The 15,429-nt window shown below is 57.3% G+C and overlaps 2 protein-coding genes across 2 annotated transcripts in view; one reads left to right on the forward strand and one right to left on the reverse strand.

Moving 5' to 3' along the window:
- PGS1 (phosphatidylglycerophosphate synthase 1) overlaps positions 1-12,104 on the forward strand; it is a 26,566-nt gene extending 14,462 nt beyond the window's left edge. Inside the window, 5 exon segments of the mRNA XM_014526407.2 lie at positions 1,531-1,942; positions 1,944-2,008; positions 7,002-7,150; positions 9,693-9,836; positions 11,967-12,104. Coding sequence (XP_014381893.2) covers positions 1,531-1,942; positions 1,944-2,008; positions 7,002-7,150; positions 9,693-9,812 — 746 coding nt within the window. The 3' untranslated portion in view covers positions 9,813-9,836; positions 11,967-12,104.
- The window catches only part of LOC112548238 (dynein heavy chain 17, axonemal-like), a 22,438-nt gene continuing 18,287 nt past the window's right edge, over positions 11,279-15,429 (reverse strand). Inside the window, exons 26-29 of the mRNA XM_025193361.1 lie at positions 14,554-14,736; positions 14,026-14,169; positions 13,178-13,403; positions 11,279-12,148 (exon numbers count right to left, since the gene is read on the reverse strand). Of these exons, the coding sequence (XP_025049146.1) occupies positions 11,901-12,148; positions 13,178-13,403; positions 14,026-14,169; positions 14,554-14,736 (801 nt within the window). The 3' untranslated portion in view covers positions 11,279-11,900. The remainder of the gene's footprint in view (positions 12,149-13,177; positions 13,404-14,025; positions 14,170-14,553; positions 14,737-15,429) is intronic.

Below are 15,429 nucleotides of genomic sequence, written 5' to 3' on the forward strand. Positions count from 1 at the left end.
GATCTACTTTCCTCCCTTTCTTGAAGATAGGCACCACATTGACCTTCTTCCAGTCTTTGGGCACTTCACCAGAGCGCCAGGAGCTCTCAAAGATCCATGCCAGGGGCCTACGATGCTTGCCAGCTCCTTGAGTACCCTGGGGTGTAATCCGGCTGGCTTGAAGGTATCCAGCCTGTCAAGGTGTTCCTTCACGAGGTCAGCTTCAATGGAGGGCAAGGAATCTCCCTCACCCGGGCCTCCCTGTCCCGTAGTGGGCGAGGGCGTCCCATGGGACTGGTGAAAAACTGACGCAAAGTACCCATTTAGCAAGTTTGCTTTTTCCTGGGCATCGGTTGTCAGTTGCCCCATCTGGTTTAGCAGGGGTCCAGTGTTGCCCTTGCTTTTCCTCCGGCTCCCCACATACCTAAAAAAGGACTTTTTATTGTCCTTGATATTTATAGCTAGCTGGAGTTCCATCGCAGCCTTGGCTTTCCTGGTTTGCTCTCTGCAGGTCCGGACCAGAGCAAAGTATTCCTCCTTGGTGGTGGTTCCGGTCCTTCATCCTTTGTGGATTTTCCTTTTAAGACGCAGGAGGTCCACCAGTTCCCTGGAGAGCCAAGGGGGCTGCTGTGCCCTTTTGCATCCCGTCTCGGAGGAAAGGCAGGACTTTGCTTGCGCATCCAGGATTGCTCCCTTGAGGAGCAACCACTTGTCCTGAACTCCCCTCCTCTTTGGGTTGTGGCCCTTTAGGGCCTCCCTGACAAACCTCCTAAGCTTGTCAAAGTCAGCTTTCCTGAAGTCGAGGACTTCTGTATTACTGACTGACTTGCCAGCTTTACGGCGGATGGTGAAGGTGATCAGCTCATGGTCACTGTCACCCAGCTTAACTTCGATTGTTAGGTCGCCGATTAGGTCGTCCCCAGTTGCCAGTACAAGATTTTCACTTGTTTGGTGTAATTGCAGCCTCTTGCCCATGTCAGCCCTTATCTTCAGCCTTTCTTAGAGACCCATGGAGCCCATCACTAGTCTTTCAAGCCCAAGAGGGAATGACACTATTCTTCAAGGGGACCTAGTACAGGATTGTCTTGCATGTCTTACATCAGCACCTCGAAGAGTAGAAGGGAAGGAAGGGTGCTTTCAGTTCATCCTGCTCGCTCAGCTGTGCAAGGTGGACCAGAGCTGGAGCAGGAGATGCGGAACAAGCAGCTGCCTCTGCTCATGAGAGGCTTGTCGTCTTGTTCTGTGATGGCTCTGTGGGTGCTTACTGTGTTGTTGATCGGTTCAGGAAGAAGTCGCGTGGCTTGCCATCCCCATCAGAAATGGGGCTGCTGCCTCTTCCCCCATTAATTCTAGGAAAGTTGATTTCCCTTTGATTTCTCCCATCTGAGATGCAGAAAGGAAAGACGGCAGACGACAGGAGCTCCATGTTGGTGTTACCTCTTTGGGGTACTTCATTTGGTACCGTGTAACAAGTTTCCCTTGTTACACGGTAGAGGCCCTGTAGCTGCAGCTCTCCAAAGGCTCACGCAATCACTCTGTGTTTTTCCTTAGGAGACAAGATAACATATTGCGAGATGGCAAATAAGAGAGTCATGGAAGTGATCAACTCTGCCAGGACACGACAAGAATTCCTCCATGCAGAGACTTTCCACAGCAGCCAGGGAGATCGCTGCTTCTCCCAGCAAGATCTATATGCGAGCGGGGACGTGAAACCGAAGCCAGACACGTGGGTTTATCCGCTAATCCAGATGAAGCCCTTTGGGATTCAGATAGACGAGATGGTCACAGAGACACTACTGACAGAGGCAGAGCGGGGTGCCAGGGTGTACCTCACTACCGGCTACTTCAACCTGACGCAAGCCTACATGGATTTAATTCTCGGCACCAGGGCAGAGTATCAGATTCTGCTGGCTTCGCCAGAGGTGAACGGGTTCTTTGGTGCCAAAGGGGTGGCTGGGGGCCTTCGGCCAGCAAGAGAGGGTCAGACTGCAGGAGTACTTCAGGAATGGATGGACTTTCCATGCTAAAGGTGAGAGAGTTTGTCCCCAAGCCTTCTGTAGAGAAACTGCAAGGCTAGCATGGAGTCAGTATATGAAGTTGGGGAGAGGGTGAGTCCACTAGCAAGCTGCTGTCACACCGTGCCAGTCCAGTGTTCAGAGCACCCATCGCGCACGTACACCTGGAAGATCTGGATGCCTGGGGGGCTGGAGGTTGCAAAGTGGTCTCTTTCCTTTTGGTTTCATCCCGTCCCCAGTCAGTAGCGACTCCAAGCAGTTTCCATGTGACAGTCAAGGACAGGCAGTTGGAGCAGAAGTCAGGAGCAGACCGCTGAGCACTTTGCTCCCTAGTGCTGGCTTCCCCACACAGGATTCGAGTGGGGGAGCTGGGGTAAAAAGGCATTACAGCCTATTCAGTGCGAGAGCAGCCCAGTTGCCTTGTGCCTTTTGTACAGGGCATGGGGCGAGGAACGGTGTGCCTCGGGCATGCTTGGTCTGAGAGAACAGGAGACATCTGGATGAGTTTGCAGGAGTGATGGCAGTTTGATTCGGTTTCTCAGCTTCCTGTTGCTTTGGTCTAAACAGTTTACAGAACAGGAAGTGATGCAGTGAGTCCTGCTCTAGGGATATGGAAGGGGGCCGGGGGCAGGAAATGGGCAGGATCAGCTGTGGAGCCAGCAACGAGCCCTGTGGCACTTGTGAGTGTCTCACCCCATGGGTGGGTCCATGCCCTTCTTTATGGCGTGGTTGGGAGGTGACGGGGACATAGCTGCTTCTCCCTCAGTTGTACAAATGAATTCAGCGTGTGGGAGCAGCATGGCTGAGGAAGCAGCGATGCGAACAGGGAGTGTGTATGTGAGAAGTCTGAGTGGGGTGGAGGCAGCTGGCAGGGGGCACCCCTGAGTGCAGAAGGCCGTGTAGTGAATGTACTGCACCCCAGCCCTCGTGGGAGCCACGGGCCTTGCTGCGTGGCCCAGGGCCTTCCTTGCAGTTAGACACAGGGGTTTCCGCCATCGTGCACCACATGGATTGAGGGCATAAACGTCTCACTCCCTTTAACCATAACTGCCCCATAACCTCTGTACTCCTGCCAGGGTGCACTCCCTCCTGGTCCATGCACATGGCTGCAGTGGTGTTCGAGGTGGCTGTGGCCAGCGAGGCCTGTGTAGCCATTTGTGCTGGTCCCTGCATAGTTCTGCTGCGTGAGGACTGAGCTCTCCCTATACAAACTGTTTCCTTTCCATGGTCTGTCTTGTGCCCAAGCTCCTCGCACAGATTCGTACTTTGCCCTTGCAGCATCCCTTCAGGGTAGAAAGATAGCTGTGTTACTCATGGGAATCACGGGCACACAGGGATCAGGGAAGGGAGCTCTTTGGTTCCCCTGCTACTTTAGCTGTGGTTCCACACTGTGCTGGGTCCTCAGCCCTGATCCACAGCACTGTCTGCTCTCCTGCCCACCCTGGGCACAACTAGCAGCTGTGCCAGGGCAGAGGAGCTCGCAGCCCATCACATGCCCGCCCTGGGGTCACTGTAGGCAGATCCAGTCTGGAAAGAATTACTGGGTGAGTTTTCACAGCAGCTGTGCTCTGTGCTTGAGGGCATTGCATTGTGTGCAGGATGAGTCTGATGAGCAGGGTGGAAGGATGTGGCTAGTCCCTTGGGCCAGCAGATGCAAGTTCCAAAGGCCATGGCCTGCAGCTCTTGGAGGAGCTCTGCATTTGTTTGTCTGAGGATGCTGGAGGTTAATGATTGTGGGAATGTTACCATCTACCCCGCTTCCTGCGGGGCTGCTCGGAAGAGGGCTCAGAGGTTGCGGGGAGGAAGGTGCTGACTAAAGCCTTCTCTGGACTAAAACAATACACGTTCTGCCCAGCTTGGATGCCAGTGATGAGCTGTAACGCAAGCAGGCTGTGGACCGGTTGCTTGTCCTACGTGCATGGCTCCTGTTCCACAGCCTTGCTTGGAGCACCAGAGCAGGAAAACACTTCCTGGTTTGCTTGGCTCAGCCTTCAAGAGGAGTTGAGCCGGTCTGGCTGGTGGGGACGTGCGATGTGTGGTCCAGGCTGGGGTGCCTGGTTGTTTGGAGGTGATGCTTCTCTCTGACTACAGCATTATGCTCTGGACCCAGAACTGGCTGGGGCCGAGAGGTGGTTTTGCCTTCCTGGGTGGGATTTGCCACTTGAGAAGAGAGGACTTGACACCTTTCCTCCCCACTGGGGCTGTTTCCCTTTTCCCTTCTGAGCACCTGAAGGACTGGTCTGCAGTTCCCAACTCTGCTGTGCTTGGCCGTTTGGCAGGTGTCTGTTGGAGCCTGAGGTTGGGCAGGGCTGAGAACAGGTCAGGGTGGGAAGCAGGAGATGACTGTTTGGCTAGAGTAGCAACTGCTGCAAGCCCCCCACCCCTATAAAGCACTGCTCCGATGTGCAGCTCCCTCCAGTGCTGCACAGCCTTGCCCCTGCTCTTGTGCTAGCCTGACTTGGGGTGGGTGCAGGAGGCGATTGCATCCTGGGCCAGGTGCTGCAGCGCCTGTGGCCCTGCCTGGGGGTCTGTGTTCTGTGAGGAGCCGGGGGGTCTCCCGTGGGGGGCTCTCATAGTGAGGTTAACATGTTTTTTAGATTAAACCTTGCTAGGGCCAGGTGACAAAGCATCAGTCAGGGCCCTCCGAGGTTCAGGTGAACCCACTTTACGGCTGGTGAATGAGAATTGGGAAACTGCTCTTCTCCTGCTGGAAGGGTGTGAGCAGGCTCCCTGGCTGTCCCAAAGCCTGGAGCACAGGCTCCCTTCTGCTCAAGGGGAGTGCATCCCCGAGCCCCTCTCCTAGCATGGAGGGCAACTCCTGTCCCCCACCCCTGCCGGGAGCCCCAGCTCACGCGGAGTCTGCTCGAGTCAGCCACCAAGGTGGCAGGAAGCGCTGAATCTCTGCAGAGCGCCTGTTCTCTGTGGCTTTGGGACTCCCCTGTGCGGAGAGTCCTGCCCATGGCTGTGGCCGGGGTGTGTGTGGGAGCAGCCTCTGCTTGTCATTGGTGAGTGAAAGGTGTAACCGAAAGTGGCCCGGAGGTCGTGGGCCTTGTGCTCTGGGTGGGGGTGGGGAGCGGGTTATAGGAAGAGGCGTTGAATTGGCAGCCTCTTACTCAAGGCGTTCTTGGAAGTGCTCTTGGTTTGAATTGAGGACCCTGCTTGTGTTCCAGGATGAGGTGGTTTCTGTGCCCTGTTTCTTTGTGACCTGTGGGCTGAGCTAATTTAGGGGCACAGCCGGGGCCCTCAATGCACATGCCCTGTCCAGCCAGGATCAGGCAGTTCCCTTGCATCACCTTCGTCCAGACGGCAGCCTCCCGAGCACTCCTCTGCCAGGCCTTGGTCTCTCCTGGGGATGACCTGTCTTTCTTTTCCCGACTCCATCCTGTGCGCTGAGCGGAGTGCCTGAGAACCTCCTGTTCCTGGGCTGCAGAACCGGCTCCCGCCTACCTGCCACTGGCCCTCGGTGTGGTTGTCTGGCAGGGTGTGGGCGCTCAGGGATTTGGGGGAGGGCTGACTGCTGAGCCCAGGCAGAGAGGAGGATGTGGTGTGTGTTTGGGGCCTGGGTGTCCCCACGGGTTGGCTTGTACGGTGCTATAAATATCAGGCACTCAAATTTACCCTCTGGTGATTTCCAGGGAATGAGTGGGTGTGATTGTTTGACCTGCCTCATTAGTAAGAAGGCTCGTGTGAATTCATGTGCTTCAGTTGGCAGATGCCCTAGTGCTCTGATGCTGCCTGGTGCTGGGAAATGAAACCATCGGCTCTCAACTCCAGAGACCTGCAAAGGGGAAGAAGTTGAGCTTCTGGCCCCCACCTTCTGTTCCTTCTGCTTGCCATGTGTAGAAGGCCCAAAAGCTTTCTAAAGTTCCCAAGAAAAGACCAGAAGTCATAGGGGTGCTTACGCGTCCATCTTCTCATCTCGTGGAGAACAGAAGTGGAAGTTATAGCGCATCCCACCTGTAGTCTGGGAAAATCGGGAAGCACGAGGCGCGCAGGCTAGAACAGCTGGTGTCCTTGGCAGGGGTGGCCACTGGCCATGTAACGGAGGAAGTGCACTGGGAGCCTGGGGAAATGTGTGCCTCGGGTGTCCGTGGCAGCTGGCACCAGTGACCTGGCTGCCAGCCTGGTGCAGCTGTGTGGAGGTGTGTTGAGGAAGGTTCCTCCTGGCTCATCCCCTACCTCGGGGTGAGAGGGAGCTGTCCACTTCCACCAGCAATAAGGAGAAACTGATGCATAGAAATAACATGGGAGGAAGGTCTGAGCTCGCATGCCTGTCAGTGCTGGCCTGGCAGGGAGGGCCACCAGATCACAGCCTGCGGGTGGGAAGCTGTGTGGCTTTCTCAGTGCGAAGAAGACAGATCTGCTGTGAGGTGGGGGCCAGCGCTAAAGGCCTTGTTTACTTTAGGCAGAGATTTGATGGCCATCAGAAGAGCCACGGTTCCACATTTTTGTGGTGCGGGAGGGAGCTGGTCTGGGGCCAGGTCTGCCTGCTCCTAAGCCCAGGGGGTCGAGAACTCTCCTTAGTTACCAGGGAGGGAGGGCTGCAGAGTGTTTGTCCTGCTTCAAGCCCTCTGTGGTATTTCCTGGTATACCAAGTGACCTCTCATTTACTGGTAACTCTCCCAGTATTGTTATGCTTGGAGCCTTTACGGTTAGAGCTTCTGTATGCTATGCTGTGTCTTAGAAATGACGTGCTGGCCCCCATCTGGAGCCTCTGCTTGGGATTCAGCACAGAGCACAGCAGCTGCTGGCCCCAAAGAGCCCCCAAGTCGCTCATGTAGGAGGGCCCCAGCCCTGAGCTCCAGCGGGCTGCCTCCGTGGGCTCCCCCACCTGCGTCCTGCCCTGTGCCGGGACCTGCCGCCTGCTTTGCGTCATGGCCATTTCTGGTTCCTGTCAACCCAATGAAGTGTTTAATTCATTTCTTTTACGTAAGAACAATAGTTCGCGACAACTACGGTCACTTCCTTTGTCTGTCATGTTTCCTTTCTTCTCCTGTTTCCCGGCAGGCCTCTGGCTGTACCTAGCAGGAAGCACTCTGCCCTGCCTAACCCTGATTGGCTCTCCTAATTTTGGGTACAGGTCAGTTCATCGGGACTTGGAAGCTCAGGTTGCAATTGTGACGGAAAATAGAGACCTGCAACACCAGCTCCATCAGGTGGGTGCGAGTGTGAGGGGTGGGGGAAGGGAACGCTGCATTCAAAACCTACCATGGCAGTCAGTGAAACCCTTCCCAAGCAGAGGGGAACTTGAGGAGCTGTCAGTTAAGTGTCTATCGATGAGCTGCTGGCTACAAGTGCCTGCTTCTGGGAACCCGAGGCCATGACGAGAAGAAGAGCTGTCTCCAATGACCTCCCAAGTGATGGGAACTGTTAGGCCCTGGGGGCTGAGCAAATGCAGACAAGCCACTCCGAGCAAAGCCGCTGACTCTCCTGTGGCTACTGATGGCAGCACGCGCTCCTGGTTCCCTCCATTGTCAGGTAGCGTCTGAGCTCTGGGGAACAGGCCTCAGGCTCTCACAATTGCTGACCTCACTTGCAGAGTGGTTTGGATCTTAATCATGCAGCTGGAATCCTGTACAGGAGTGAGAATGCCACTGTGGCTGCTTTCTAGCCATTTCCTTTCACACAGGACTTGGGAGAGAGGGGAGGCAGGGCAGGCCTGTGCTTCCAGCATCACTGTTACCGTAAGAAGACGTGTCCGGCTCGTCTTGGGTTGCTCAGGAAGGATTGTGCTCCTCCGGGTCTAGATTCCTCTCGGTGGTTTAGAAGCTTTCAGCTTTCACTTCATTGTCGTCCGTGTCCCCCCCCCCCCAATCTGTTTGGGCTTTGGCAATGTCGTGAGCAGCTCCTGCAAGTCCGAGCTCTTTGGCACAGATTAGTGCAGATGCTTTATTTAAAGCTTTGCAAAACCCTACTGGATCACACCCAGGCCTGGTATGGGAAGGCTCAGTTTCTGTCAGATCAGTGGGAACTGCCTCTCTTTCCCCAGGCTGATTTGGGCCTGTGAAATGGGTTAAAGTGTGCCTAGGCAAACAGGGTTCTCTGTCTTGCTGGAAGTCATACGGATGTTCCCCTTTGTGTTTGTCCCGCAGTTGGGCTTTTCCCAATGAGAAAAACCGATAGCAGTGCTTGGAGTGAAGAGACTGTGGAACAAGCACGTGGCCTGCAGCCATCCATCAGCAGGTGTTTCCCACGGGTGTGAAACTGCCCTGCAGTTTACTGCCCGGCTGGGGTGAGGCTGAGGTGAGCTCTGCCGGAGCCTTTGCAGCACCAGCACCTTGCTCTCACCCTTGTTCGCACTGACTCTTTTCCACTGGACCTGATGGCTGCACTTAAGTGTTAGGCATCAGGCGTGTCTGCCTCCTGTGCGCTAGCTCAGTGAAGACTTTGTTTCCAGATGTACGAACAACCGGGCTGTTTGGTCCTTCCAGTAGTCACGAGACCTCAACAAGTTCACTTTGTGGTTTCATTTGCCTTCGTGCCTTGGAGCCTTTCATCTTTATGCTCTTGTACTTGTAAGTGCTCTGCAGGTCTCTTTGCTGACTCCCTGCAGCAGCTATTTTACAAAATGTTGCTCACCTGCTGCCTTGGCAGGGCCTTGCCTGTGTCACGCTCTAACACACTTACACTTTCAAACGAATGCTTGAACTGGGGAAGGTGCCAAGCAGGCTCAGATGGCTCTTCTGGCTGCTGCACTGAATGAACCAAGGTAAATATTTTGTTAAAAGTTCTGAGCTGAAACAGGCCTCACTACATTAAGTGACTAAAGCCTGGAGCCTCTCGCACAGGGTCTAGCATGGGACTCGAATGCTTGTAATTGGTACAAGCAGGCTGGCCGCTGCCAGGATCTTCTGGATCGCACAGCAGCTCGGCATGTTCCTGTCCTGTTTCCCCCCAATTTCCTCCTCCCCTGTGACAGCAGGAAAGAGAGTTTCTGTGTAAAGTGCAGAGAAGACACTGCTGCTTCCAGAGTGTGCCCCACACCATATTTGCATGCACAGGAAAGCAAGCGACCTCACTAGTTTTGCTGAAAGAGCCACTTCTACCTTTGATCAAACCACGACTTTTGTTTGCCCTGTGAAAAGTATCGGAACCGAGCGCTCACTTCCCTCTCCAGCAGCGCTGCGTGTGCTTTGAAGAAACTGGAGCATTTCTGGTAACTTGCTTGAAACCTTGACTGCATACTCATTTGAAAACATGTTGGAGCTGTGTCTAGAAAGAGTTTTTCAAACCTGGCTCTTGAGATCAGAGTCTGGCTTCTTTCTCAGGCTGTTGCAGCTAGGGGCTGGCCCCTGTCACTGTTCCTGCTTCCTATAAGTGTAAGTGAGTTAACTAATTGCTTCAGGGCCCAATCCAGCAGGCGGCTCTAGTGGGGCCCATCTTAAGGTGTAAATAGCTGAGCATGTTTAGGCAGAGTATTTGAATGTAGCTGCCTAGAATCAAGCCGCGAAGCCTCAGCAGACAGCCTTGTTGTGACATGCCGTGTGCTCACGGTTTGGTGGGCGAGTTGCGTCTCTGGTTCACATCGCAGTGTTGGACAGGATGGGTCCTTGGCCCCTGACCTGGCAGAGCTGTTGAAATCAGACACGTGGGAGAAGAATGATTTATCCTTCTAGCAAGAGCCACAGTCAGTCTTTAGCTGAGACTGGATGTTTGTGAGAAGGGCAAAGCATTGGCTTCTGGTCCTTTGTCTTGTAGGAGCAGGAGCAGCTCTACCTCAGGTCGGGCATGGTGTCGCCATCTACGTTTGAGCAGCCGAGTCGCTATGTGAAGCTGTGGGTGAAGCTGGTAACGCCTCTGATCAAGAACTTCTTCTGAAGGCACGAAGGGAGGCAGCTTGGGGTGAGTGTTACATTTTGCTTCGGGAGGGCCTAAACCTCAGGAAATGATCCCATGGTGACTGCGCTTCTTCGTGTTGCCTTTCTTTGTAATGGGGAAGAGTCAGTCATCCCAGGTTCCTCTCAAACTGGGAAGCTGCTCGCTGCAGCTCAGAGCCGTCTGAGGGCCTGCGTTACATTTCCCCATGAGTGGGTTTCATTGCTACTTTGTCATAGTTTAGAAATAACTAATGATCCTTCTGGGAAACGGGGAGGAAAGAACCCAGCAAAGGCTTCCCATACACCGGTAGGATTTCCTCTTATGAAATGTCCCTCTTGCAGCTGGGGTCTCGGCCTGGACTCTGACTGCGTGCTCCTGATGAGCATCATGCCCTGCCCTCTCCTCTGCGACCTGGGGCTGGAGGGAGGAGGAGACTCATCTAGGGCCTGTTCAGAAGTGCTTACCTTGGCCCATTGGGCAGTGTCTGATGAGAGCCATTGCTGTCCTGGCTCAGACCAGACCACAGCAGCCCTTCCTCCCAGTACTTGCACAACTGCCAGGAAACCAGGGGGGCCCGAGTCCAGCCGGCCACGATTGGGAAAGGGCAGCATGTCTGCCCCTGTGCTGCCGCCTCCTTGTGTGACCTCAGGCTCTGCCTGTAACCTACTCCCACCTTTGAAAGAGCCTGGCATGTCTGTGCTGCAGGGATGCCCAAGTCCCTGGCACGCAGGGCCAAGCACCGGGCTGGCAGATCCCGAACCCGAGAGCTCCCCGAGCCGTGCCCTGCCTGCATTCCTGGGATCTTGCCTACAGGAGAGCCTGGCGGCAGTGTTGGGGCTTGTCCCCTGGCATGGTGGGCTGAGATGCTGAGAGTCAGTTGTGGGAAGGGCACTGGAGGGAGGCTCAGCACTCGTGGGATTACTGCCATGTCTGTCCTGTGGAGAGGACGGATCCAGCCCAGACCGTATCCATTGCCCTGCTGTGTCAGCGTGAGCAAGCGTAGGCTGGAAGGTTTGGTGGTGGTTAGTCAGGAGTGCAGACCACAACCAGGACCGCAGTGACGGCTAGCTGAGGTGGGCCCAGGGCCTGGCTGGCAGGAGACCAGCGCCAGCCGTTGGTGGCATTCCCAGGCCAGAGCTGTCCCTAGAAGCCTGGCCCACGTTCTGCTGTTGCTGTAACTGCTCCTTAAAACAAGGCCTCTTGTGCCAGCTGCTGTGGGCGGGGATGCCTGAGTGGCTGAAGCTGTGGAGCCAGCTGTGTTGTTGTAAGGCTGGGCACCAGGCTCCCGCATGCAGAGGGAGAGGGTTGGGCTCTAGCTGAGGCCTGGGGAGGGACTAGCCTCCCTCGGCTGCAGTGGGCCACGCTGGGGCGAGCGTGCCTGCAGCAGGGATGGGTTCTGCAGGCTCCACCGGTGGGATGGTGTGGGTGGCCTGCCACTGGTGCTAGCCTCACTGCGGGGAGCCGTATGCCCACAGGCTGTTGAACTTGCTGTTCAAGGGGGCAGGCCGGGGCCTGGGTGATGGAGCAAGGGGATGGACAGACCCTGCATCCCAGAGGCAGAGACAAGTGTGCCGCACTTAGGTGTTTGCAGCCCGCTGCACCAAGGCAGAGCGGGGAGGTGCCGTGAGCCTTAGCAGCAGGGGCCAGGTGGGTGGTCCCAGCACGGGGTGCCCGTGCTCCCCTCTGCCCTGCCCGGGATCCCCTGGGGTAGGGGCGGTGGTTGCTGGGGCCGGGTGGGAGGCGAGTGCTCTGCTGTTGCCATGGAATAAGTGACTGGCAGGTGTGTGGGACTAGACGTGAAGGTGGCCACGGGCCAGTGTTTGTGGCTGCCACTTCTCTTCAGCATATGCTCTCAGCAGGGCTTTCTCACAGCCTGACTTGGTGTTCTCACGGGGGCATCAGGCGGCCACGTATCGTGACAGCCGCCCAAACAGGCCAGTTACTACTGAGCTGCCGTGCTAGGAACTTGATGTTTCTTTTATTGTCACACGGCTAAAATACCTCTGGGACAGACGAGGGGTTGGGCTGCGCGTTCAGCGAGTGGCCACGGGCTCTGCAGCCTGTGCCGAGTGGTGGTTCAGTAGACGATCAAACCTGCAAGAGCAAAGCGACAGCAGCAAGAATCCACTTAGCCGGTTTCTCTTTTGTCTTCAGGTTGAAGGTCCAGACGTAAGTGGGGCCGCGTATCCGCGTCTTGTAGACGGGGCACTCATAGACGTTCTTGGTGTCCATGCGGTCCACGGGGATGGCTCTGATGAAGATGACTGGCATCGAGGGCGTCAGCTCCTTCAGCCGCGCGTCTGCGATGACGCCACTAGGGATGTCCCAGCGAGCGCCTGGAAGGGTGCGAGCTGTCAGCCGGAGGGGGTGGGGATGGGGATCCCGGCAGCACGGCCTGGCTGAGGGCTGCACAAGTCCCCCTTGGTGCCACCTCCTCGTGACGCACACTAACGCCTCCTGTGGTAATGCTAGGGGTGGGGTCTCGGGTGTGCAGTCCTGCCCCGAGCTCTGGGGACAGGCATGCAGCGAAGGGCAGAGCTTGGCCAAGCACAAGCCACGTTAAACGATCCCGTGTAGTCTGTTGTGCACTCCTGCCTCGTCCCTACACTTAGATTAGTTGCTTGGGTCAGTCTCGGTGGGGTCTGCCTGGGAACTTCCTTCTTACTTGGGCTCCCTCAGTCCAGTCTCCTGTACTATTGGGACTCCCCTTCCCAGCCCTGTCGTAACCTCTGCATCTTGCTGTTGGATTCCCAGCCTGAGCATCAGCCTGTCGCTGCTTCCAAGTTAGCCGAGTGCTGCTCCCTGCTGGCCCCTGCCTTGCACTGGTACACAATAAAAGCAGCTGCTCCCCGAACGGCCCCTGGCTCTTGTGTACGGATCAACACAGCGCCGCAACGCCAGCAAGAGCTGCCCGCCTTGTGCTGCTGGGTGCTGGCAAGCACAGCCTGGTCAGTCATTGCTCCTTAGCTGTGGCCTGGGGGGACGGATTGTGTGTACGCTGTACGTGGCGCTGGCCTCATCATGGGGCTGTGGCCGTGGGAGTGCTCCTGCCCTGAGGCAGCACGCTCTGAACAGCGTCAGTGGGAGTGGGGCCCTGCGCTGACGTGGACAGCGGTGATGGCCTGGGGCCACTAGCAGATGACAGCTCAGAGAGCAGGGCTCTGTGCGCTGCAGGGAGGGAAGATGTCAGAGCAGGAGGATGCATTGCCTCAGCCCTCCTAGAAACTGCATGTTTAGACTGCTGGGGCTGGGGCTGGGGCTGAGGCCAGGAAAGCAGGGGAGCTGCTCTCAGACTCCCAGCTGCAGCGTCACACACTATACAGATCCTCACTGACCTGGCAGCAGCAATGAGCAGCAGGCCCTACCTTCCATGAACAGGCCGTGTATGTAAGAGCCTTCCCGGGGCGGAGCTGTCATGTCCTCGCGGTTCTTCTTGGTCACCTCCATGGAGAGGCACATCTTGTCCAGCGGCCACTCGTTCTTCCTGGCCATGGACTGCATGATGGCCGTGAGGAATGACTGGGGGTTGAAGAAGCCTGCCAGCCACACTGTCGCGGGCAGCGCGAAGTCGGTGGTCCAGGCTTCTAGCTCCTGCAGTGGAATCGTTTGCAGCAGTTGGGAGCAGAGCACCAGCACGGCCGGGCCAGCTGCCCGCTGCTCTGCAGCTGAGCACACGCAGGCTTCCCCTTCCCCGCGAGACCAGACGGGTTTGGCTACGTCTTGCAGTGCGGGGCTGGGCTTACTGAGGAGACTGGCAAAGGAGCCCAGGCACTGGTGGCAACTGTTTGGTCATGGGCTCTTCAGGGTGTGACTGCTGCTCACGGTTTTCCAAACACAAAAGCATGTCAAGGTGCTGGGCTGCCTCCTGTTCTCCGGCAGGGGCTACTCTCCTACTGCACAGACCGCCTCCCCCAGCACTAGGGTTTTCACTACAAGCCTCGCAGGCCCTGACCTCCCTGCCTGGAGCCAGCAGGCCCATGGGAGCCACACATGCAGAGCCAGCCTGGGCAGCGAGGCCTTACCCCTCTCCTCTGTCCATGTATAAGAGGGAGCTGGCTTCAGCCCTGTTGCTACTGGCTGTGTGTGCAGGTGGACGCCTGCCACCAGCTCATGTGGCAGGTGCCACGGGCTTACCCTAACTGAAGGCCGTACCCTTCGGTTAAGAGCTGCTGTGCCCCACGCACAGGCACTGAGCAGGGATGGGGTGACTCACCCGGATCCGAAGTAGCAGGTCTGCGTACCAGGCTCCCAAGCCCAGCAAGGAGGGGTAGGCCCGGTTTGTCCAGGACTCGGGCACGTTGTCGTAGAAGAGGGCGGTAGACAGCTCCTCCATGTCTGTCGTAATCGTCAGCTCCCCCTTGAGCAGAGGGAAGCGCAGGTTCGTTTCTGCACAGCCAGGCACGCTGCCCCGGTCCCCGCTGCATGGAGCAGACCCCACATGGCTCACGGGCAGGGCAGTGCTGGCCCCAGCCTGGGCCTTGTCTAGCCCTGGCCTTGCCCAGGGAGAGGCTTGCTACGGCACTGAGGGAGCTCGCGCTTTCGTTTGCAGCTGTAGCTCCTGGAAACACCTGGGGTGCGGCTGCGGGCCGGCAGGGGCCTGTAGCTATTGGGGTGCGGGGTACGGGGGGAGAAGCAGAGCCCAGGGATGTGGCAGCAGAAAGGAGGGTGATGCCCAGGAGCACGGTTTGCCAAGGCGCCGTACGGAGGCCAAGCACCACGGCCTGGCAGCGGCATCACGTACCTTCAGCCCCAAGTTCAGCTCCTTCAGCGAGCGCCGCAGCTCCGTGGTCAGGATGTTCATCCTCTCGCACTCCTGGAAGGCCACCACCACGTAGGGCGTTTTCTCCGCTGCCTTCGCCATCACCTCCACCATGTTGAAGGGCTCGGGGAGCCGCTCCAGGATCTCATCCAGCCCGGCCTTGACCTGCAGCACGCGATGCTGGCCCTCAGCACACGGCGGGGGGCTGGGGCTCGGGGTGTGGCAGGGCAGGCCCACGCACCTCCTCCAGTTACCACAGGGACTTGGACCCCAAGTGTGGCCCCTGCCTTACGCCCTGCTGCAGCCCTCGTCCCCCTGCCCAGGGGCTGGCTCTGCCGCCCCCCCCCCGCAGTCCTCCAGCACTGCCGCCAGGAGCTGAGCCCTCCCTGCCCCACCACCTCTTGCCCGCCCTGCTGTCATCTCTGCCTCCCTTGGCGGGGTCTGCAGGAGCAGGACAGGAGAGGTGGATCTGGGAATGGGCCACGTGCAGTGGCCCAAACATGGGGGGGGGGGGGCCACAGGCCTGATCCCTGTGGCCCTGCACTGGTTCCATGTTCAGCCTGCTTGGGGCAGAAACAACATGCAAAGCTCTCCCCCGATGCCTGCCCCTGCCCCCACTGCACCCGCCCCCTCCCCAAATCCCCACCCTGGGGCTGTCCAGACCCATGGGCCCCTTTCCCACAGCAGCTGGTTTCGGGGTGGGGCAGCATGGGGGCAGACAGCATGTGCACTGGGCTATGAGGGTCCCCCCTGTTCTGTACCTGCCCCCCCACAACCCACCAGCAACTGGGAAACTGGGCATATTGCTGGCAGGGGGTCATCAGAGAAATGGGACTGCTGGATAATTGCCTATTGTGG

The sequence above is a fragment of the Alligator sinensis genome, unplaced genomic scaffold (genome assembly GCF_000455745.1).
Source record: "Alligator sinensis unplaced genomic scaffold, ASM45574v1 scaffold1565_1, whole genome shotgun sequence".
Taxonomy (NCBI): Eukaryota; Metazoa; Chordata; order Crocodylia; family Alligatoridae; genus Alligator; species Alligator sinensis.